Source organism: Megalops cyprinoides, chromosome 7 (assembly GCF_013368585.1).
Source record: "Megalops cyprinoides isolate fMegCyp1 chromosome 7, fMegCyp1.pri, whole genome shotgun sequence".
Lineage (NCBI taxonomy): Eukaryota > Metazoa > Chordata > Actinopteri > Elopiformes > Megalopidae > Megalops > Megalops cyprinoides.
Window position 1 is genome coordinate 40,329,087 of NC_050589.1, and position 25,051 is coordinate 40,354,137.

The 25,051-nt window shown below is 39.5% G+C and overlaps 1 protein-coding gene across 1 annotated transcript in view; it reads right to left on the reverse strand.

The window, feature by feature from the left end:
• celsr3 (cadherin, EGF LAG seven-pass G-type receptor 3) overlaps positions 1 to 25,051 on the reverse strand; it is an 81,540-nt gene that overhangs the window by 4,852 nt on the left and 51,637 nt on the right. Inside the window, 9 exon segments of the mRNA XM_036532664.1 lie at positions 256 to 429; positions 1,993 to 2,087; positions 2,314 to 2,411; positions 2,667 to 2,786; positions 5,179 to 5,305; positions 5,743 to 5,822; positions 6,189 to 6,301; positions 7,297 to 7,471; positions 7,690 to 7,896. Coding sequence (XP_036388557.1) covers positions 256 to 429; positions 1,993 to 2,087; positions 2,314 to 2,411; positions 2,667 to 2,786; positions 5,179 to 5,305; positions 5,743 to 5,822; positions 6,189 to 6,301; positions 7,297 to 7,471; positions 7,690 to 7,896 — 1,189 coding nt within the window.

The window sequence follows — 25,051 nt, forward strand, 5'->3', positions numbered from 1 at the left end:
GATGCCATTTTTTGGAACCACTCATTTCACAGCTGATGGTGGAAAGATAGACATGTATTCTCTTTCTGGAAGAGGCTAGCCTTAAGAGTAGCATTACCTTTCATCATAATGAATACTCCAGTAAAATGTGGTACATTTAAGCTTTTTGTGAATTCTTTTATAGCCACCTTCCTGCTTGTGGAGGTCAATACACGTGTGTGCGAGAGTCTGTGTGTGTTTTTGTGTTTGTGGGAGAGAATGAATCTTTGAGTGTACCTTTGGTGCCATTATGGGTGGGTTCTGTGAGCAGCCTCTCACTGTGATTGGAACGTTTGAACTTTCTTTGAATGCGACCACGGAGACGAACATTGTCCTCACTTTCAGAGGATGGAATGGACAGACTATGCTCCTCATCCTGAGAGAGGTCAGAGTCTGAGTCGGAGTCCTCACCTGAAGGAGGGGGGGGGGGGGGTGATAGGGAGCAAGGAAGGGTGGGGTAAAACATTTTCAACTCATTCATTCACTCACAATGTGAGTGGGTAATGTGAGTGAAGCACTGATTAGATAAAGTGTAAAGGCATGCAAACAAATGATGTAGGGCACCAAGCAGTTACAGCATCTATTTCTAGCTTTTTTAAACTCCAACAATATCTTATCAATAACAATATCATGACTTTCACTTGTCCCAAAAAACCTGTAGCACCATGGTAAATTTTGTGTTCAACCTTGACTGTCTTTCAGCCATCCAGAACATACTTACAACTAACAGGTTGGGGTTACAGTGGGTCAGGATGTCTCCTTTGATGTTGGTGGTTACAAAAATAGAAAAAAAACAAAGCTGGTGGTAGAGATTTTTCACACCTCTTTCATGGAACAGCCTATTGTCATATGCCAAATTATGTATTTTATTATGTGTTTTTCATGCTTTTTCCCTTTTATTTTTTGGAATGGTCAGTCAGACAATGTCATCTCCCACTGTGGCAAATATTGTATTCATGCAGGAGCATAAGGTGTTGTGAATGCAATCCTCTGATACATTCAAACACTGATACATTCAATTTGTTATATCACTGTGGGCTCCCGGTCATCATCAGCTGATGACATGGCTTGGATAAACTCCAGGCCATACAGTTCAGCTTGAATTTAAAGCAAAAAGCTATTTGGGAGCCCCACAATCTCAGCTTTTCAGTCTGGATTGAAAACCTGTCTTTCTAGTAGGTCTACACTCAAGATGAATGTTGAGGAGGAGTAGAGTGTCTTGAGGCTATGGTAAACTCCTTTTGTATGCTTCCAAAGATTATCTTTGCTGTGGCTACAGTATTGCGCTGAATTACATACGTCACCCAAATGGTTAACCTATCCTGGTTAACCTATTCTAACCACAACCTTCTCTCCACCTCTCCAGCCAGCAACTCCTTCTGCAACCTTGCCCCCAGCTTATTAATATTTACAGGGTTCAAAACATAAGATGTCTGGCCCATTGCTGCACTGTAAAACTCAGGACATCCCTGCCCTGGCTACTGCTGAATAGAGGGTCCCGCTGATGGCTTGAGCTGACCATGCCCTCCCTCATCAATCAACTGCCTCTAGATTTGGAATGAACCAATGAACTGATGCATTTTTCATGCCATTCCACCATTAACATTTCATTGTTTGCTAGTTGTGTCTCAACTGCATTTTTCTAGGGCCTTGCAATAATTTCCCTTTTTTCACAATTGGCCCTGGGTTTGCAGGTTTTTGATTACCTCTGGAAAATGTACTATAGACTACGTTCAGCACTTTGTGATAATATCCATTCTAAAAATGCACTATAACAAATTCAAATTGATTGATTGATTATACTGAGAATAGTTCATTGGAATTGTTGATACCAATCTAAATCAATGCAGCTTACTCAAATTTTCAAAATTTGACAATGGAAGAATATCACTGTCTTCTTACCTTCCATGTGGATTTATGGATAGTAAGTTAGTATTGTATTGTGTGTTTATCTTTACATGTGTATGCAAGTACCTCCATCCCGGTGGAACATGGCCACATCGAGGTCAGTGGCACCAGTGTGACTCAGCAGGTTCTGCTCCAGGGTCTGTCTGGCCAGAAGATTCTCTCTGCAAAGTGGGATTCAAAGGAATCAAAGCGTTGCAATTATCCCTCTGTGCCATTTATTTTTCTTTTCCACCCCTACCCTACCCCATATGCCTTAGGTGTAGATTTAATGGAGTAACATGTGAGTGAAGTGAAGACAGATTTCCTTCCCAATCAACCCCGCTCCATCTTAAAGCCATTCTGTACTAAGAGCATCATGTAACCTCAGCACCATTCCTGAGGACTCACCTTGCACTGCTGACTGAGGATATAGTGGAGGTTCCTAAGGTGATGCGATGCAATCCACTCTGTTCCAGCAAGGAAGCACTATTGTAGGGGTTTGGACCCTGGACATTTACAAGGGTGGCAGAGAAAGGGAGAAAGGGAAAGAGTGTTTGCCTCAGTGACCTGTTTTTCGAAGCTGGGAAAGTTGTGAGCATTAAGTTGACTGAAAGGAAGAAACACCTTTCAAAACATCAGATTACTTCATTGATGATGGGCAAATGAGCTGTGGTCAAAGCAAATGCAAAGTGGAATACAGGTTTATAAGGTGCATTGTGTGATGTAGATGGGGTGAAGTGTACTGTTGGATGCCAGCTCACAGTGATCTGGGTGGTGTGGGGTGGATCCTCAGTTGGACTCTTCTTTCCCATACACGAGAGTTTCCAAGCCTCTTGCACCTCTGCATTCAGCAGGCAGAACACCAGGAGAACCACCACACCCTGGAGACAAGACAAAGCATCACCACTCACACACACACACCCCTGCAGCACCATCATACCCTGGAGATAAGACAAAGTATCACCACTCACACACACACACTACAGCAGAACCATCACACCCTGGAGAAAAGACACAAACATCACCACACAGACACACATAACCACACTAAGAGATCTCCAACAGAATAAAATAGTTATAGATGAAGGAACTTCCTCCCTCCCTAGAGAAGAAGCACTGTATGAATCAGAGGACAGCCATGAACACTCTCTCCATGCCACACAAAGGTGATGCAAACCCCAAATGACTTGAACAAGGCACAGTGACACCCACATGAGTTCCAGGGTGTTGAGAGCAGAGTGATGTCAGCTCCCACTAATTTTCACTGAATGCCATGGATAGTTTCAAACCTGGGCTATAGGGCTCAGTCTGTGTTTGAAGCCACACTGCAAGCATGAAGAGGGAGTAATTTATGCAGTCTCATTTATGTAATTTATGACTCCAATGATGTGTAAGATGGTGTATGGAAGGACTCCAATAGTATGAGTCTCAAGATAAGGGGACAAAACAGAACCCTTAAGGAAAGATTTAAGAGGAAGGTGTTGAAGGGTCTCCAAACTTCAAATATGAATCATGTGCAAAGAACCTCTGAAGTTCATTTACATGCTATGGCAAACAAAAAAGCCATCTTAAGGGAGCACAGTTTTTAGTCTGAGCTCATGTAGAGGCTCAGAACAACAGCACTTTCAGTGCACACAGATACGGTTACTCACAGGCACAAAGCACACATTGTTCACATCAGTACACGTTTACAAAAGCTCCACCACTCTGAGTAAGGATATCAATAAGAGGCCATCTTACAATGAACAAAATTTACCCTGATCAGTTCAAAGAAAAAAAGCTCAAGATGGCGGCACGCACAGACACAGTGACTATGGGCGGCAGTGTAGCACAGTGGTAAAGGAGCAGGACTTGTAACCAAAAGGTTGCTGGTTTGATTCCCCACGGGGGCACCACTGCTGTACCCTTGAGCTACTTAACCCACAACTGCCTCAGTAAATATCCAGCTGTATAAATGGATAACACTGTAAAAAAAAAAAAACTGTAATTGATGTAAGTCGCTCTGGATGAGAGCGTCTGCTAAATGCCAATAATGTAATGTAATGGCTTCGAGCTCCCTGTGCTGTAACTTGTTTGAACAATGAACAATGACAATAAAGCTTTCTTATCTTATTAATTTTTCACTAATCTGTATACATGAAATTCACACACTGCATTTTAATTTGTTTATTTCATGTGTTGAGCTGCAAACAACTGTCTGTATTTTGCTTTAGAAAACTTTTTATATATGCTTGTGCAGGTTATGTTACCTTCAATATTTCCTCACCCCTGCAAACAAAGAAAAACTATGGTGACCTTCATAGCTTATGACTTTTACGTGTTTTCCATAAAACACAGTTAGATATTATTGATTACAGATATTATTGGGTACAGATATTGATTGGGTTAACTACCTTGCTCAATGGTACAACAGCAGTTGTCAACCTGGGAAGCAAACCTGCAATCTTTGAAGCCATGCTTCTTATGACTATGCAACATTACCACATGACACTGATCATGTACCATTATAGCAGTCTCTCTTTTTATCACTTTTGAAATGATTGCATCACTTTTAAACAGAATTTTACCTGTTCAAATGTGGGGGACAGAGGCTGGGTTGCATCTCATATTAACTAAATCAGACTTGAGTGTTTGACACTACAAAAGAGCTACTGACATGGAGTAAATATTATACTTTATTTATATCTATGGATTATATATCATATCTATATTTACTGAAGTCTTTTCAGCACAGACATGTTTTTCATAAAATGTAATTTTTCATGTTCTTTGAACAGCTGTAGTTCATTATAAATACAAACTATGAGTGGAATGTGGAACCTCTAGGTAGCTAAGGGTCTTCTGATTCACATGAGACATAAAATTTGATGCTGCAAAAGATGAGTGTAGAAAAGAAAACTGAGTTAAGACAATTTTTACAGGTTTTTACATTTCCAAAAATGATTAATAAAGTGGACAGCTAAAGCTATTTCAAGCCAAGTTCTATCAGAAGAAAAAGGGGTAAAGGTGAACATTAATGTAAAATTTTACAATGAGACTAGGAATGAATTTTTACACTTTTAGTTATTGCGTAATTTAATCGTTATTACTAGCATTTGTCTCAGAAGAAACCCTTATTTCAAGTATTCAAGGCATGACATAACGGTTGATACACTCTATGATCATACAGAAGATGCACACACACACATACATACCACCACCATCACCAGTACTGCCACATCTTTTAAACAAGACATACAGTCTCCATGCTCACACATTCATCCATCAAAGTACCTGCAGGCAACACAGCACAGTGTAGAGATAGTGGAAGGCCAGAACACTGTTATTGACAGCCATGAGACCAAAAAACCAGGTGGAGCTGGCTAGGAGAAGTAGTATTATGGCGCTGCGTATAGTGGGACTGTGGAGAGAGAAAAAGTGAGTGGGGGAGAAAGAAGATTAAAAAGGAGGGAGCAGAAAAATGGATACAGAGGAAAACTGACAGATGGATTAAAACAGCTGGAGAAAGAAGACAGGAATTTGTTTAAAATAATATCTGAAACAAAGCAAAGATATAAGATATTCAATATTTGCCAATTTAACAATGCCAATTTAAATACAATGGCAATTTAATTAGTTTACTGACAAACTAAAAACCAACACTGCATTAATTGCATAAACTATTAAATATGTTTCCTCTTTGCAGACAGCTGGATATGAATGTATTTAGAATGCAGTTCTGTATTCATTCTGCATGTACTGTATCAGTAGTTTTACAGAAGTAATTTCAGAAAGTTTAGGTTATGCGGTACAAAGATTATGTACACTTACTCTTATCTCTCCCTCTAAAATACTCACAAAACTGACTGTTTCTTGGTCTCCTTCTGTGTAGGACTGCAGGACATGCGCGCAACAATCAAAAACATCCCGCCATTCATCTGCAACACAAAGGGCAGCACTGAGACAGACCAACAGGGAGACAGAGGGCAGCACTGACACTAAGTAGTAGACAGACAGGGCAGCTCTGAGACAGAGCAGCAGACAGACAGAGAGCAACACTGAGACAGAGCAGCAGACAGATGAGGGCATCGCTGAGACAGAGAAGCAGGGAGACAGAGGGCAGCACAGACAGTGAGTAGTAGACAGACAGGGCAGTACTGAGACAGAGCAGCAGACAGAGAGCAGCAGGGAGACAGAGGGCAGCACTGACACTGTGTAGTAGACAGACAGAGGACAGCATAGGTAAGTTAACAAAAAACAGATGGAAAGACAACGAAACAAGCAGCCAGACAGACTAGCAGTACCACAATAACAATGCCAACGGGTCCAGCGAAGCTCCAGATGAGCTTGTCATGGATGGAAATCCAGCAGAAATCAGGGTTCCCATACCCCTCTGGATCTAGGCCCACAGCCAGACCTGGAGAGAGGAGGTGGTCACTTACTATCAGGCAGGCATGGTCCATGGTTGTATATTATGTATCTTGCTACCATTCGTTGAAAGTAACCAGCCATAATTGCATAATATTGGGGATGATTTTCCAGGAGTTTCTCTTCCACCTTTTCCTGGGGGCAGGGAATAATTTTCCCAACTGGCTGTGGGTTTTCTGCTTTGTTGAATACATCTAGAAAATCCATTATGCTACATGTACAGTTTTGTGACAATCTTGATTGTAAAAATGCTCTATAACAAATAAAATTTGACTGGCTGATTAAAGATTATCTATCAATATAAGCAATTAGTAACAGCTGCTTTGATCTTTTAAAGTATATTAAAAACTCAAAGACAAAATGTATGGACTATTAAGAGTAAACATATCATAAGGAGCAAAGAAGACTGAAAACACATGAGTTATCAGTCATTCAATAGACCAACATTTTAAAGAAAAGAAATGTTAAAAACACACACACCCAAATCAGTTAGGAAAAATGTTTTGCTCTTTGTATTAAGTTGCCACTACAAAGTACAGATCATCTAGTTTGCTAATATCTTCTGTATATTTTGAAGAGCATGATGCCAGAACATAACCAATAGCTCAGGTTTAGTACAACCACCACTGTGTTTCAAAATTGCTGAGCCAAGGCACAAAGCACCCTACACTGAGACAGACATCTGTGGACTTGGCAGTTGCTTCTTGATTATTGATGAAACTTATGGGCATCTGCAATGAATGTTTCAATGTGCCTTTATTTCACTGTGACTCAGTAAAAGCTGCATGTCTCAGTGTCAGTGGGACTATTTAGGCAAATAAAACCCTGACACTAGCACTGCTGTCAAAAAGGTTTGAATAAATGTTACCTTTTTAAAAGAACTGGCACCATTAGAATTAGGCCCAGTGTATTACATTGCATTTCTGAGTCAGTGTGTCTCAGAGTGTCTCAGGAGAAATATTTCTGGGAGTGTCATTTTAATACCTGTGATGATGGCTGGCACACCCCATCCTATAGCATGGTAGAACCTCATAGTTCCGTAGTTGATGTTACGTGCTTCCGTCTGCATGCGGTAGATGTGCAGCCCTTCCACAAACAACCAGGCAAAGGTGGCCATGAAGAAGTAATGAAGCAGGATTGCAATAACAGTGCAGAGGAACTGAGAGAGAGAGAAACACCAGTCAGCACGCAGTAACTACAACAGACACCAATCAGTTCACAGCTATACAGGGAGAGAGCTATACACCAGTCAACACACAAGAATGGACAGAATGACACGATGATCATTTCATTAACTTCTCACATAAATACACACACAACAGGCATAGAGACAACACACACACACACACACACACACACGCACAGACATACACAGACCTGCTGCTCTGTCTGGTTGATGCCTAACAAGAAGACGAGCTCAGAGAGGAAGATGGCAGCAGCCATGTTGGAGTGGATGCTGCGGGTGTTGGACTTCAGACCTCGGAGGCAGGAGAGGACTATCACCGTTAGCAGCAAAGCCAGCAGGGACACCGAGAGGGATGAGTATGTCACAACTGCCAGCGTCTCCAAATCCCCCTCCAACTGCTACTTATCGGGATAAAGAGAAGGGAGAGGGACAGAGTTATGGTGTATAGAGTGACAAATGTGGGGTTTATATAGTAACAGGTGTATGCGTTGATGGGTGTTAAGGTGCATAGATCAATGGGGTTACAGTGCATATTGTACCAGGTCTGGGTGGGTCTTGGAGAGTATACAGTGAAAGGGGTCAGGGTGCATACAGTGGAAGCTATTGGGAGTATTGAAAAAGGGGAATAAAGTTGCATTCAAATGTCTGAATCCTGAAGACTTCTTCAGAATATTTCTTTTTTGACTGCAGCACCTCCATGACAAAATCATCAAATGGCTTATTGGAATCTTTTCCAATCCCATTAAGGCCTGCAATCTTGGCATTCACCCAATCCTTGTTACAATTCTAAACCAAAGTCAATAGTTGGAAAAATATGAAAATGACAGGAAGTTCACCTCAGCTCTTAACTTAACCTGTATACTTACAGGAATATCACAATTTGAATACCTGTCTCAGTGTTGTAGCTATGTTGGTCTACTATACCTCAAACTACATGCACTCAGTGTTGTGCAAGTTCACACTTCACAAGAGGTAGCTCAAAGTTCAGTTCACACAGATTAAAATGAACAAGTTCACGTTCATAGTTCACAATTTTGAATTTTGAACAAGTTCACAGTCCCAGTTCATTTCTTGCATTTTTTAAATGAGCTGGTCCAGGATCTATTTTATGTGTACGTCTACATGCGCAGTGATTGTTACGTGGGATATGGGCAGTTGGTTGCGAGCTGTCAAGGTGTCTATCTGATGAGTTGCACTAACAAAAACATCTCAAGTATGGAATAATGCCATCCATGTTTATTCATCAAGCAATAACTTTAAAACAACCAAGGATTCCGAATCTCATGCAAACCTGAACAAGCTCAAGTTCACATTCTTTAGTTGCAAACGGTTATGTTCAAGTTCACCGTTCACCGAAAAAATGAGCATGTTCAATGAACGCGCTCTTTTAATGCATTCATGCACAACACTGCATGCACTCACTACTGAGCAGGTTGCTGAGGATCCAAACATTCTCTCTAACTGCCATATAGATACTCTAGGAAAAGGTTTCCTGTCATCCATATCAATGATCAATTCACCAACCACAGTAACATTTTCCATAAAAATATCCTTTTATGGAAATAAAGTTGCCAGCGTTGCTTGGCTGGATTAATTTGGTCCACCCCCACATTGGAGGTAATCTATATTCTCATGCTGTAATAAACAACTTAATCATACAGATGTATTCAGACAACAAAGGTTACAATTGTTTCCCTTCTGTACCCCGGTGATTTTATGATTTATCCATCCTGTTGTTATTCCATGTATGTTGCTGCTCTGCCAAATGGATTATGCTTAAGGTTTGATAAATAGTAATAATAGTAGAGGTGACAGGGGATATCCTTGTGTAGTGAGGGTGAATGGTTTGATATTGTCCTATTTGTAGTAACAAAAGCAAATGGGGAGTTATAGTTATAGAGGCTTTTGATCCAATTGATGGAAGTTCTGCCCAAAACAAAAATCTTTCAAGGCACAGAAAGGACAAGATGTTTTCATAGGGGATGGCTGCCTTAAATAAAACCAGTTTGATTAAGGCTGATTATTGTAGGAATAGCTATTGCTTTGCAGTTGATGTTAAGGTCAGAGTTTAAAAGACAGGGTAGCTACAGTAGAGTGATTTGTCCTTGTGTTTTTTTAAATGACAGTAATAAGTGCAGTGTTCATGTGATGGGGGAGTATAGACATTTCTCTAACATTGGCAACCACTCTGAAAATGTTAGTAAATCTGTACCGGTCTAATCCTAGAGATTATTTGGGATTCTCATCCCATTTGGCATGAGATTGGCCACATTTGAGTTTTTGGAGAGTAAGTGGAGCATATAAAGTAACAGGGTTCTTTTGTTAGGATGGGGAGGTCAATATTATTCACAAAAAAGTTCATAGTGTTTGTATCAGGAGAGTTCAACCGTTTGTATAAAACAGAGTATTATTCCTTGAATATTCCATTGATTACCTGTAAAATGGTAAATGGTAAATGAACTGCATTTATATAGCGCTTTTCTACTCATTTGAGTACTCAAAGCACTAGTGGCAGAGGCTGCTATACAGGCTTACCAACTGGCCACTGGGAGCTGTTGGGGGTTCAGTGTCTTGCTCAAGGACACTTCGACACTCTGCCAGGATGAGCCAGATTCGAACCAGGGACCTTCCAATCCCCAGTCGACTGCTCTATCTCCTGAGCCACTGTCGCCCCTGTAGGCTGCACATTATTGTTCTTTTGGCCCTTAGTTAAATTAATAGCTGTTTTTTCCATGTTGTTCTTTAATTGTTTAGTTTTTCCCCTAGCTCAAAATGTTTTTGTTTGGATTTGGTCAAGAACAGAGTTTCTTCCAATATGTACTCATTTAATTCATATTTGGCCTGGAGGAGATTTTTGTAGTTTTCATTGCTTCTGTTACTGATGATGATAACTCGCGGTCTTTAACTTGATCCTCACCATTTAGTGTAGTCCTTTGTTTTTTGCTGTGAATATTATGTGGCCTCTCATAAAGTTTTTACCTGCCTCCCAAAACACAGATGGAGTGCAGTCTTCAGTATCATTAAATTCTAAGAACACCTCCCATGCCTTTTGTACATGGTTAGTGAATGTATCATTTGTTAATAGAGAGGTATCAAGGTGCTATTGTGGGTGAAGGCCGTATGGTCATAACCTGTTATCAGATCATTTTTAGGGGTAATGATCTTAATGAGTTGTGAAGGGTAACTTGTTAAGAAATAATGCAAAATGAGGTTGGATTAGCTTTCTAACTAAAGAGTCTTTTAGTTTCCAGGTGCCTAGCCACACACTGAGCAATTACCTATTAGCTAGCTATAACATGATGAGTTATCTAGCTATTTATCAAGCTGCCTATCGATTAACTGATATTGAACTATCTGGTTAAAATAACTTGATACCTAGCCGTAATGCATGGCTGCCTACCTGGCTATTTACCTACCTACATAATGATGTAATAGTCAGACTGACTGCAATAACCAGCTATCTCACTTTTAATAATGACGTAGCTATAATGTATTGATTGCTTAGCTGATGAGCAATTTTCTCTCTTAAAATGCTTACAGTGACCAGCAACCAACATGTAACAGATTTGAGCAGTGCCTTTTCTCTCAAACTATTTTGTAACAGAATGCCATCGCTGACACACACTGAATACAGATGCATGGGGTCCCAAAGTGAACATTTTAAAACTCCCACCTCTCCCCCTTACTGTTTGTCAACTCACTGGCCAACTTGGTGATGGGAGAAAAAGTTCACAGCAAACAGCTTAGCTAGCATACGTTTACAAATCATACTTGAGGTTACTTAAACGGCCTACAACAATGACACTTTTATTATGTCTTCCCAGCTAGAGTTTGTATACCTTTAATTCGAAGGCACAACTTCACCCACATATGTACCTTTTTACAGGTAATAAGGGGTTTATTCACTGCAATCCACCACAGTATCCCTCTCAGTAGAGTTCTCGGCAGGCTGCCTACTCATGACCTAGATTAATATTTGTAGTCAACTGATTCAGAGTTGCTCATCTGTTTTGCCTTCCATCGTGAAGCAACACATAGACAGCACAGTTGAGGAGTATGCACTTTTGGCCACAGTTGTCCCTAGTTGATGAAGTCTTTCCCTCAGTGCCAACATCACCTCACGACAGCAGTCTTTGTCATCGAACTTCTTGCCAAATGTGCCCCAAGAACCAACCCTTTCTCAATGTCACTGAATTTTCTTCCTCTAGTCATATTAGCCAAAATAAAAGGCAGCTGGGCCTTCTCAGCATTTTTACACATGATGTTAAGCATGATTGGATATTAACTGCTCAATTAGCTACAGAGCCACACCTATCTGAAAGCATCTACTTTCAATATACTTTGCATCCCCCATTTACTCAAGTGTCTCATTCATTTTGGCAGTTACCTATACATGGCTTGTCAACCTGCATTTGTTTCCTTAAAAGTATATTGAGGGAGGAAGCATGCTAAGACTCCACATCTGAATGCAATGTAAGAGTGGGGCAAATAATATGACCCAGTTTCTTTGTCATGTAATTGTGCAGAATTGCACAAACAGTGACCACTTTACTAGGTACACCTGTACACCTGCTCAGTGATGCAAATATCTAATCAGCCAATCATCTGGCAGCAACTCAATGCATAAAATCACGAAGACCTAGTCAAGAGGTTCAGTTGCTGTTCAGACCAAACATCAGAATGGGTAGGAAATCTGATTTAAGTGACCGTGGGATGATTGTTGCAGCAGCTGTTCTGTGGGCGAAAACGCCTTGTTAATGACAGAGGTCAGAGGAGAATGGCCAGACTGGTCCAAGCTGACAGGAAGCCGACAGTAACCCAAATTAGGGCTGAATGGTATGGCCTAAAATTTATATCACGGTATAATTTGAAGCATGGACGGTAATTGTATATATCACAGTATATTCGTTTTTCTTAAAATTTCAATATAAATGCTTATAAAAGGGTAAAGCACTGGTGTGGCAACTGCATGGCAGCTACTACTGTACTCTTAACTCTTATATTTCATATATGTGTATTTTAAGTAGTATTAGTAAGAAGTATTTTAAGAATATTTATTGTGCAAAACTGCAATAATAAATAGAAAAAAATACAAAACCTTTTCTCAAGTAACTTCCATCTCTGAAAAACACTTTTTCATGAAATACAATAAAATCAAGCTGCACAAAGTGAAAATAAAAACTGACTCAGGGATTAAAGTTCTCCGTCGCTATGACGGATTTCCATCTGGATTCCAGAGAGGCCATGTATGAGATGAGTGTAGATCCGAATGGGAAAAAAGGCAAGGGGAGAGGGGGTGTTATGAGACTTAGGAATCACGCTACCAGGTGATAGGTAGCCGATTTGTATAGGCATACAATCTACGGTAAAATCAGTCTGTAATATATATATATATATATATATATATATATATATTATACTGACAAAAAAGGACAAAAGCATTTAGGACAATGCTATGCTTCCAACTTTGTGGCAACAGTTTAAGGAAGGCACTTTTCTATTCAACATGACTGTGCCCCAGTGCACAAAGCAAGGACTATAAAGACATGGTTTGATGAGTTCGGTGTGGAAGAACTTGACTGGCCTGCACAGAGCCCTGACCTCAACCCCATTGAGCACCTTTGGGATGAACTGGAACGGAGATTGTGAGCCAGGCCTTCTCGTCCAACATCAGTGCCTGACCTCATAAATGCTCTACAGAATGAATGGGCACAAATTCCCACAGAAACACTCCAAAATCTTGTGGAAAGCCTTCCAAGAAGAGTGGAAGCTGTTATAGCTGCAAAAGGGGGACCAACTCCATATTAAAGTATATAAGAACATATGATGACGAGAACAGGCCATTCGGCCCAACTAAGCTCGCCATTTCTTAATTAAAGAGTATCCAAAACTGCATCAAGTCTAGACTTGAACACAGCAAGGGTCTCTGCCTCAACTACATGACCTGGCAACCTATTCCATGTATTGATAACTCTTTGTGTAAAATAATATTTCCTTATATCAGTGCGGAACTTACTCTTAACTAGTTTCCATTTATGTCCTCTTGTTTTACAGACTGAACTCACCCTAAAGAATCTATTATAGTTAACCTTATTGATTCCTTTTATAAATTTAAATACCTCAATTAAATCACCTCTAAGCGTCCTCTCACTTAGTCTAAATAGGTTAAGTGACTTGAGTCTTTCCTCATAGCATTTATATTTCATGCCAGGAACTAATTTAGTTGCCCTTCTTTGAACCTTTTCTAGAGCTTCGGTATCTTTTTTATAGTGCGGTGCCCAGAACTGCACACAGTATTCCAGGTGCGGTCTGACTAAGGCAGTGTATAATTTCAATATAACCTCTTTAGATTTATACTCAATACTTTTGGCTATATATCCCAGCATCCTGTTGGCCTTTTTTACTGCTACAGCACACTGCCTAGATCCTGTTAAGCTTGGGTCAACCATTACTCCCAAGTCCTTTTCAAATTGAGCACATTCTAGTTTTTTTCCACCCATGAAGTAGTCTTGTCTAAGGTTCTTATTTCCTACATGCAAGACTTTACATTTATGTAAATTGAAAGTCATCTGCCAAGTATCTGCCCACTTTTGGATGCTGTTTAGGTCTTCCTGTATTACCTTAAATATGTATTTGAATGCAATGTCATTACAGTCCCTGTTGGTGTAATGGTCAGGCGTCTGATTACTTTTGTCCATATAGTGTATATATAGCCTATTGAAACAATCTGAGATGATAATATAGCCCCATGGTGTATTTAAGTAGGCTAATCAATTAATCACATCTCGGCGGACGCGCGCACATTCAACTTTAGTCTACACACAAGCCAACGTTAGATTAACACCAAAATATACATTTATAAACCCCCCAAACCCCCAAAGTACGAGAGTCTTAATGTCCAGCGAGCAATAGAAATAGTTCAAATACGAATCAAGTTAATCAAGATTGCAATCAAAGTCAAAGTTTGTGACGAAGACAGAGCGAGAAGTCACAGTTCAAAAAGGAGCAACCTGCAATCTCACCATTTCGACAAACGAGAAAAAAGCAATCCTTTTGCAACCACTCACATCTTCTGACTGAGAATAATCCACAAGGAAAGTTTATTCCAGCTGCTAAGAATCGTGAACCCGAACACTGTGTTCACCTGCATGTTCACAGTAATTTCCCCTCATCCCTAGCACTTGGCCTGTGAGGATGTCTTATCCATCTTCATTACACAATATCATAATAATCAGCTCATAGCACACACAATGTATAGCATAATTCAATAGTAATGGAAATAGAATAACACATTATTATTAAAAGAAAATAACATGCAGATAGACTTTTAGTGGGTAGCCATTACAGTGAGACATGGGGTTTTGAAGGGTTTTGTCACGTCGTTGTATGTAGGCTACATTTTGGGAGGTTAGGCTATTGCATTATGTGTGTGTGTGTGAGCGAGAGAGAATGGGTGCGCGTCTGACAGTAGCGCAAGCTCACGGTGTCCTGTAGCCTATACAGCCACCGGGCTCATGGTGTCCCAGACAACATTTTAATGCTTCAGAAAAGATTAATCTCTGTCAGGTCAGCAAAGATTTGTGTATGTAGATAAAGCTTAGTATCGTGCCTTTCTGATGAAGTTACACCTAGATGTGTGAGGGCTCTACTGGTTAGCACGGTATAGTCAAAATTCATACCGTAGTGCAAATTCATACTGGTGTACTTTCTATATCGTTTATACCGCCCACCCCTAACCCAAATAACCACATGTTACAACAGTGCTATGCAGAAAAGCATTTCTGAAAATACGACACATCAAAAATTGAGGTGGATGGGCTACAGCAACAGAGGACCCCTCCGGGTACCACTCCTGTCAGCTAAGAACAGGAAACTGAGGCTACAGTGGACACAGGCTCACCAAAACTGGATGGTAGACGATTGGAAAAACATCGCCTGGTCTCATGAATTTCAATTTCTGCTGCGACATGCAGATGGTAGGGTCAGAATTTGGCATAAACACGAATCCATGGATTCATCCTGCCTTGTGTCAACGGTTCAGGCTGCAGGGGAACATTTTCTTGGCACACATTAGGCACCTTAATACCAATTGAGCATCGTTTAAATGCCAGAGCTTACCTGAGTATTGTTGCTGACCATGTGCATCCTTTTATGACCACGGTCTACCCATCTTCTAATGGTTACTTCCACCAGGATAATGCGCCATGCCACAAAGCACACGTCATCTCAAACTGGTTCCAGGAACATGATAACGAGTTCAGTATACTTCAACGGTCTCCACAGTCACCAGATCTCAATACAATAGAGCACCTTTGGGATGTGGTGGACTGGGATATTCGCAGCATGAATGTGCGGCCAACAAATCTGCAGCAACTGCGTGATGCTATCATGCCAGCATGGAGCAGAATCTCTACGGAATGTTTCTAACACCTTGTTGAATCCATATCATGAAGAATTCAGGCCGTTCTGGGGGCAAAGGGGGTCCTACCCAGTATTAGAGAGGTGTACCTAATAAAGTGGTCACTGAGTGTATGCTTAGTTGTATTAATAAGAAAGCAGGGAGAAAGTGTTCACTAAACTATTAGTATCTGTGGTCCCTAAACAATTGCTGTGTGTTGTAGTATTTAATGTGAGTTGTATCTGGCACACAGGGCAAAGTTTCTTGTGTAGCAGGTGTGTGGCTGAGTTTCATGGAAAGAGAACCTTGGGGTATGTTTAATAATAATATTTAAATTATAAATGACATGAATTTGTAATTGCTGTTTTATTGATAAATAACTGAGAATGATGCAAGTCCAACATACAGGTATCCTTTATTCACTCATGATTGGCCCTTCTACTGAGCATTGTACTATGGAATTGTGGGTATATAATGCAGAATATGTAAGGCTTTGGGAGCAGTTTACATTGAGAAATTTTATTATGGCAGAAACTAAAGGTAAGGAAATAAAAGGATTGCCAGCCTTTTTTGGGAATTGCGTGTGAATGTTGTGTGAAACACAAGTAAAAATTGTTAGCATTGTAGTACTGGATAGATTAGATCATTTTCAATGCACTTTCTTGTTTTTGTTTTATTTTCTTTTGCTATTTATTTTTCTGGTTTCCCCTCTTTAACTAACCCTACTTTGCAATTACTCATCATACAGTCATTAGGCTCATCTCACCATGACGACCTCTAGACAATGGCAGAAGCACTTAGGCGAGATGAAAGCAATCCTCCCTTGCACTCACACACAGCCAGTTGCAATTTTTCACATTACCAGCCACACAGTGCAGTACAGCAGGTGAGCACACATTGGAGGATAGGTGCTATGCTGACATCTGAGCAACTCACAGGTTCTGGAAGAGTCACAGAGTGCTTGGGAATGATGAAGCAAGGACACTTTATTAGACCTTCTCTCTCCTGTCTCTGGCAGAATCCCCAAAGCTGCTGTGGGCTCCCAGTCATTGTCAGGAAACTGACAAGGCTGGGATCGCACCCAAACCAGCTTGTACTCAAAGCATGTGCCTTAGCCACTGAATTACTCTGGAGCCTATTTTCATTGCTCTAGAATTTGTCTGTTTGATTGTTTTTTTTATTGTTTTTTGTCTTTGATACAGTTTGTACTGACCTTAATAATACAATACTCTTTCATATTTTGCAAAGACTTTAAAGGCATGATCCTTATTAGCACTTCATTAGACCACAAGAAAGGGAAGCATACCAACCTGTTGCAATCTAACAAAATATCATTGTCACATGTGATTACCACTGAACAGTTTTTTGTTTAGTGATTTTAGTTTATATTTTTTCTTGTCTGAATATTTAAATGTATAAATCCCTATTTTTAATATTAACTACCTATGCACTGGACATCTATATACACCTAAGGATATGGTTTTTATATGTATTTGGGTTTAGAGTATTTAAACTGAGTATAGGTATTACAATGATGGATGACACACCACATGAAAAACAAAGGAACAGAATTCTTCAGAATTCAATAAAATCAAATTATATATTTTCATTAAAAATGTAAAACCAACCAGGCCTGAGGACACAACCACAGCAGAAGTTACTAATTCTGCTTTCCAGCCACACAGGACAGTACCGTATTCTAATCTTACTGAGTTTGCAAAGTACTCAAGGGAAGAATTAGTAGTTTGGCTTCAGTATTGTGTCATCTGAAGTTAAATAGTTACAGTCGCTAGGGTTATTATGGGCTATTCCACATAAGAGGATAGCCAAAGATAACCAAACTGTGAAGTTCATAGAAGCACATGAAATTCAGTGTCAAATATAAGGCATACCTACATCTTCCATCTTAAAAAACAGGGAAAAGACTTTTTCCCTGACAAAACATAAGGAAAAGGAATCTTTGAAAACATCTATCAGAAAAAAATCTGAAAAGGTTTTAGAAATGTATCGAAACACAATAATGTTCAAGTACAGACCTCTGCCAAATAATACCAACAGCTTTCTGGCTTTTCTGGCTTCTCTAAGATTAAGAAACATTGTCTAGCGTCCTATTATTGTATTACCAAAAAACCCCATATATTTAATACGGTATTTTCTAATTTCATTCCCTCATGAGGAGGGAAAATAAGCATAGGTGGACTTACCAAGCAGCTGTAGTGTTTTCACTAACATGAATTTTGTTTAAGAACTATTAAGTGATTCAATCTCATAATTCTGTTACAAATTTGGTAACAGAATTACCAAAACAACTAGAATTGTTGGAATTATTGCAAATAACTGGCTACAATGGAACACCATAGTAGTCACAAACCATAGTAGTCACAATGGTTAGTAATGGCCACTGAGAATGATGACATAGATGTTGTATACTTCTACTGGAAAAATAAGAAAGGATTTGTCTTCATCATTTAAGAGTGCACTGACATATATGGTGTGGTGTTCCTAAGACCCTAGGGTACTTCCAACACAGGTTGCAGACAATAAAAACATTTTCATTTTGCAGAAGCTATTCCTGATGCAAATTAGGATGAGAGTGGATGTCTGCACATGACATAGGACTAAGCATTTTTAACCAATTCTGTTTCATTTTTTGTGGCAAAAGAGTAGGCCATTTTTGTATCATAATGAATAAAAAGACATTGACAACCACACATATTTTGCTAACCCACTGGAAATCACATGATGGAGGATTGGGATGGATGAATTTAAAATGTGACATCATGTGAAATCAGGCCAAGATGACTTGAATTTTGCACTTAAATTTTGTTTGAGGTGTTTGGTAAGAAATGTTTTTAGTTTTATAATTGGTGTGAAAATGATTCAAATGTTCTATTCCTCTGCAAAAATGTCAAGACTTTTGAGAGCATGGACATCAGTTTGCAGAAATGTATCGAAATAAACTGTGAAAAACTAAATGATGAGTTTCCAAGGCAGATTCATGTTTCTTGAGTTTTACAAATTACCATGTCAATGTTTATTTTCATACTGGATGTTAAAGGAAGACATTACCTTGATGAGGGCATATGGTATATACTAGGCATGTGCAGACAGCCCAGTATTTGTATTTGTATCTGTATTTGTTGAGGAAGCAAAATTATCTGTATTTGTATTTGTATTTGAATAAAAGTGGAAATAGGCGTAACAATTCTGTTTTTGTTTTTATTACACTTCTAATTTTAGGATATTAAAGTGTTAATATAAGTGTTCTTGAGTCTGTCAAACTATAGATCTTGCTGTCTGAAAAAAGGAGAGTAGCCTAACAGGCTATGCAAATATCTCAATCCATGTCAAGTAGGGTTGGGCCGATGGACGATGGCTGACAGACATCATGGCACACCCTGCCACACACACACCTCCTTGGCTTTGTATTTCAAGGAGTGTCAGCCAGAGAGCGCAAAAATGAAGGATAGGTTTATTCTAATTATTATATTAGCTCCTTGCGCCTGATTTAACGGAAAAAATATCTAATTTAATCACACTATACTGCCCAGTGAAAGCACGTTTTAATTTAGGCGCAAACATAAAAATTATTTTTAAATCTACCCGGTTTGCACCTACCTCAGTAAATCAGGGGGTGAGTCTTTATTTGTATTGCAAAACCGAGGATTAAAACTTACCTACAGGGCGAACTCTCCCATTCTCTGCTATACCTGTCTTAAAAAAATAATTCCTAATCGTTATATTGTTATTAACCCTTTTTCACCATGTCTCATCTCACACATTTAACTATATTTCATGTTTAGGAAAAATATAATCAATGAATTATTAATATTATAATGACTACAGTCTGACTCTTGGTGATTTATGTTTTCATTAGCGTTATTAAGCTTCTCATAGTTTTCAGTTAGCATTTGCTATATTTTCTAACATTAAATCGCTGTTTCCTCAAAGATAAAATTAGCTAGAATTTTTCCAATCTAGTGTTCTAAACGCACCAGTTTTAGCATACACGCTAAACGGTAAATCACACCGGTGTGACCGTATGCACGAAAAAAACTTTGTCTTTTTAACAGTGGATTTACTTGAACTTTAAATATAATTCAACTGAAAAACAAATAAATAAAGTAAATCCACTTCACTTACTGTAGTTTATCAACTAAAAGAGACTTTTTCAAGTCATGTCTAACACTCCATTCTTTTTGCAGACATCCTTGAATCTTAATTTGGAGCAGCTATTTAACACAATTTTTGGAAAACATGCTTATGTGAAAAATTGAGTGAAAGTTTACTGTCACTCTGTTATCAAACTTTGCATCTGCACAGCTCTTTACGCTTTGTGCAATGTGCCATAACTACATACTTGAGAACAGATGGGAAGAGCGTTGCTTGCCAGGAGGTGTCTGCCAGCTTCTCAGAACCTGAGAAAACATGAAAACTTCTAGGGGTGCCAAGGGTGAAAAAAGTCTACAAAAACATGTGTATGGTAAAATCTTTATTTACAATATTATGAAGCTACTACTATCTTTTGATGAGAGAGAGGAAATGGCAAGCTGTAATGGTGATGGTGGCAAATTTGTTTTCGATTGGGATAGCGACAGCGAGGAGGAATTTTATAGCTTTGACAATGAAGAGCTGGAGGGGGTTGTACAGGGAATTGTGGGTGAGGATGAAGAGGAAGCAAGAGAGAGATAGAAGGCATGGTGTGAGGATGAAGGAAACCAGCAGACAAGGAGAGTGGAGTAGAATGTCTAGCCTGAGATGTTCTGAAAGAACATTGTGGGACTTCGCTAAAATCCCTTGACCTGGTAACTGGTGTATTGATGATCCTACAGATTACTTCTGTGGATGTTTTGGTGGAAACCACCCGACTTCAACAAGATATGTTTCTGTTGATTCAGATCAACCTGAGCCTCATGAAGAAGCCTAAAAATGTCAGACTACTGGAGCTCTGTCAACAAGTTATGACCTGGATGCCCATTTTTTCCCGTATGATGTCCCAGAATTGTTACCAAATGATTAAGATCATGCATTAATTTTAGTGACAATGCTTTATGAGTGGAAAGAGGTGAAGAAGGATACAACCCAGTGTCCTGTCTAACTTCAAGAATGAGCACTACCTGAAACTGAAAAGTTTTCAATCAACAAGTCAATGGTATCCTATCATGGCAGACTTTTTTCCAGGCACTATATCCCTGGCAAGTGCCACACGTTTGACAAGAAAAACTTTGTGTAGAGTGGAATTACATGTATCTGTGGGACATATTTAGATAGTGGTGGGGATAGTTGGGCATAGCACGGTTGTTGGCCTTCTGAGGAATGCAGCTGTGACGAGTTGTTTTTACCCACAATTTTTGTACTTTGCCTGCATGCAATAAACACTGTGTTGATTGCATGGAATGGCTGTCAATTTGATGAATTTGAAACTAAAGCAGGCAGAATCCCCAGTGTGTTATGAACGAGCTCTTGTGGTCTCTTTTTCAGGATATAGGCATAGTGACACCACCAAGCATAACAGCTCCACGACGACCAAGAGAGTGTGTTGTAAGGACCTCACTGGCCTTAGGGCTGTGAACAAGTCCCAACGTGTGGAAGATTACAGTCATTACATGGGTGGAGTGGACTAGGCCAATCAACATGCCAACAATGTGGATGTATTGTTGCAATAGCTTATTTGAAATACAGTAGCTTACTTGAATTATTACAAATCTATACAAATGACCAGGGGTCACGTTTATGGTTCTTTTTTTCAAATCCATACACACCAGAACCCATATTTAGACTTAAAGATTTAAACTAGATTTAAACACATTTTTACAAATTCAGCTGACCAGAGGTTATATTTTTCATACTCAACCCTGATGAAACTTCTTAGGCTGAAATAGCACTTGATTGTTTATATGTAAAATGGCACTTTTCCAAATTTGACAACCTATCATCACAGTTTTCCATTTTTTTCTTGATAGAGAGATACCTTGTAATAGTTACAGTTCTAACCTCTGCAATTTCCTGCACAATAGCAGAGTGCAACAATCTGATATTTACTTAGTACAGCAAACTGGATTTGTGTTCTCTACTTTTGGGGCTCTTGTTACTACATTCATATCGACAGTGAAACTGACACAATACAAAGCACTAATTGTTTGCTTTAGAAGTATATACATCTAGAGTTTATATCCTTTGTTTGTCTTGCAAACCTAACACAATTCACAATTCAGAGAGAATACGCAACCTGGACTTCAAGGAGTACATTGCTCGCACGTCACAGGCTGCCGATTCCTCCTCCACACCATCAGGAGGATTCGTCCGTTCCTGACAACATACGCGACGCAGCTCCTTATCCAGGCCACAGTTCTCCCTCGACTAGACTACTGCAACGCTCTCTTCGCAGGCCTCCCAGCCTGTACCACCCAGCCTCTCCAGCTCATCCAGAATGCAGCTGCCCGACTAATCTTCAACCTCCCCAAATTCTCCCATGTTACTCCCCTGCTTAAACCCCTCCACTGGCTTCCTGTCGCTGCCAGGAACAGATTCAAGACCCTGACCCTCACCTTCTCTGCAATCAACAGGACAGCCCCTACTTACCTCCAAGAACTCATCCAGCCCTACACACCAGCCTGACCCCTGCGCTCAGCAGCAACTGGACGCCTCGCTCCTTGCACGGTCAAGGCAGGAGGTGCTCGTTCTGCCAGACATCGGCATTTTGCCTACATCGCTCTCCAGTGGTGGAACGAACTCCCTGTCCTGCTACGGACAGCTCCTTCACCCCATTCCTTCAGACGGGGCCTGAAGACGCACCTCTTCAGACTCCACCTGGACTGACCCAGCACACAATTGCTGCCCCCCCCCAATCAGTGCTGTCGTAAATTGCTGTGCTTTTTAAATTGTTTCTTGTTGCCACCTTTACCCTGATGCTCATTGCGCCATTTGAAGTTGTTGAAGTTTGCTGTTTGAAGGTGTATCGTATTAGTTGCCCTATATGCTGTAGTTATACAAATCTGATAGTACTGTGTCCTCAAACAGACCTTGCTCTCAGCTGAGAACTGTCTCATTGTGGAACTGTACACATCCTGTCCCCGTACTGTCGCTATACTTACTGTATGCACTTTTGTAAGTCGCTTTGGATAAAAGCGTCTGCTAAATAAATAAATGTAAATGTAAAATGCATTGTGTATTTATTGTCCAGGTCTGTGCAACTCTCCCGAGTGGATATTGTTTGTTTTCCAAATTTGTTTACAGAATAGCATGAATGAATTTGTACACTCTTTGTTTTAATCTCTGCAATTTTCTGCACCATAGCAGAGTGCACATTGTTCATTCTTCATTTTACAAAATTGTAGAGTTTTATTTTCACCCATCTGCTTAGTCCTTATTTGTCAATGTTTGTCTGTCACAGCCAGAATCATCCAGTTGTAAATTTTCATTGTCTCAAGAGATCATTACAATGGGAGAAAATTTGTCAGTGTCAGATATCATCAATATAACCACATTCTTGTTCAGTTTAACTGAAAGCACTGAGTAGTAATTATTTTTGTTACAAATAATAACATTATTTGACTTTGTGTTTTACTGATAACAAGGGAAATGCTTTTTCACAAACAATGTACTGGCAGTTTTCAAACTGTTTATTACTGTCATAATGTGGTTATATTAAGAGGCATATGCCTTTTAGAGGTCTTGTTTCATGTTAACCAAAAAAATCACAAAAAATTGTGAATCATAAATATAAACATAACAAACATAAATATAAATAATAAATTATAAAGATGTTTTCATATTTACATTTAGAATGTTGGCACTGTCTGGGATGAGTTTTTCAGAACTCTCTGGCAGGTAGTGACATAATACTTCTAAATCATCTAGAGAAATGCCTTGTAAAACCTCAGTGTTAGTGAAAATATGGCTATTGAATATTAGGTCATTATCCACCAAGTCTAATGGTTGAATGAAATTTTTTACAGAGTACAGAAACCTGGACTTGTATTCTCTACCTTTGAAGTTCTTGTTAATACTTTCATTCAGAATGACTGCCATTTCAAAAACGTGCTGCCATTTAAACTCCTAAATGTTTACAGACCACACATAGTTTATAAGCCAAGTTTCTGAATGGCTGAGGTAGGATCGCATGGGATTTTAATATTCATATTGACAGTAAAACCGATCAAAACCAATGAAAATGGCCTTTATGTCTATTTTTGACTGTTGGTTTTATCCAGCACACAGCTGAGTCAGTCCCTTGTTGGAAACACGTTTGATCTCACTACCTCTCTTGGAATGGACTTGAATGAGTATTTTTCTGCATAATGTGGATTTTTCTGACTGTGATTGTTATAACGTTTGAAATTCTCTTCAAGTCTTTTACTACGCCACTCCAAAAGTTTAATTTTGCTTCTTTTTAGCCATTCAGATGTGGACTTGCTTCTGTGTTTTGGATCATCATCCTGACCTGTCCTGTGAACTTCAGGCTGCCTTCAAATCTCCCTTATTTAGCAAAAATTTTGAAAAAATTATGCCACAAGATGCAAAAACTAGTTTATGTATTTATTACCATGCAATTCCCTTTTTCTAGATGCTTGAACACCACCTTACATCCCTTGCAGCTCATTCAAAATACTGCTTCAAGAATCCTTACACTACTCCAGTGTTAGCAGCATGTCACTGGTAACCAGTTAAATTTCTGACTCCTTTCAAATTACTGCTCCATACTTATAAAGCTTTAAATTGACTTGTACTCATTCACCTGCATGATCTATTAATTCTATAACTCACTCAGATTACTCCATTCACAAGAGGCTGGCTTGCTAGCGGTTCCAAAAGTAGAAAAAAATTAATCTGGTGAAAGTGTGTTTACACACAGAGCTAAACAATTATGGAACAGCCTGCCGAATTGTGTTTGGGAATTGGACTCAATTTGTAAGACAATATTGAAACCTTTACAGAAAGTCGTATGGTCACACTGGGCATTGGGGAGGGGTGTGGCTCATGTCACATCCTCAGGTCCCTATCTGGTTCCTGTTCTTAACGGGGTGGGACAGTCTCAAATCACCTTCAGGGATTCTAACCTTTCTGCTCACCACCCCTCTGTTTGCTGCCATGGTTTCTCTTTGCTGAGGCTAAGTAATGTTACACTGCCTCATAAGTTACTGCATGCAAATTCT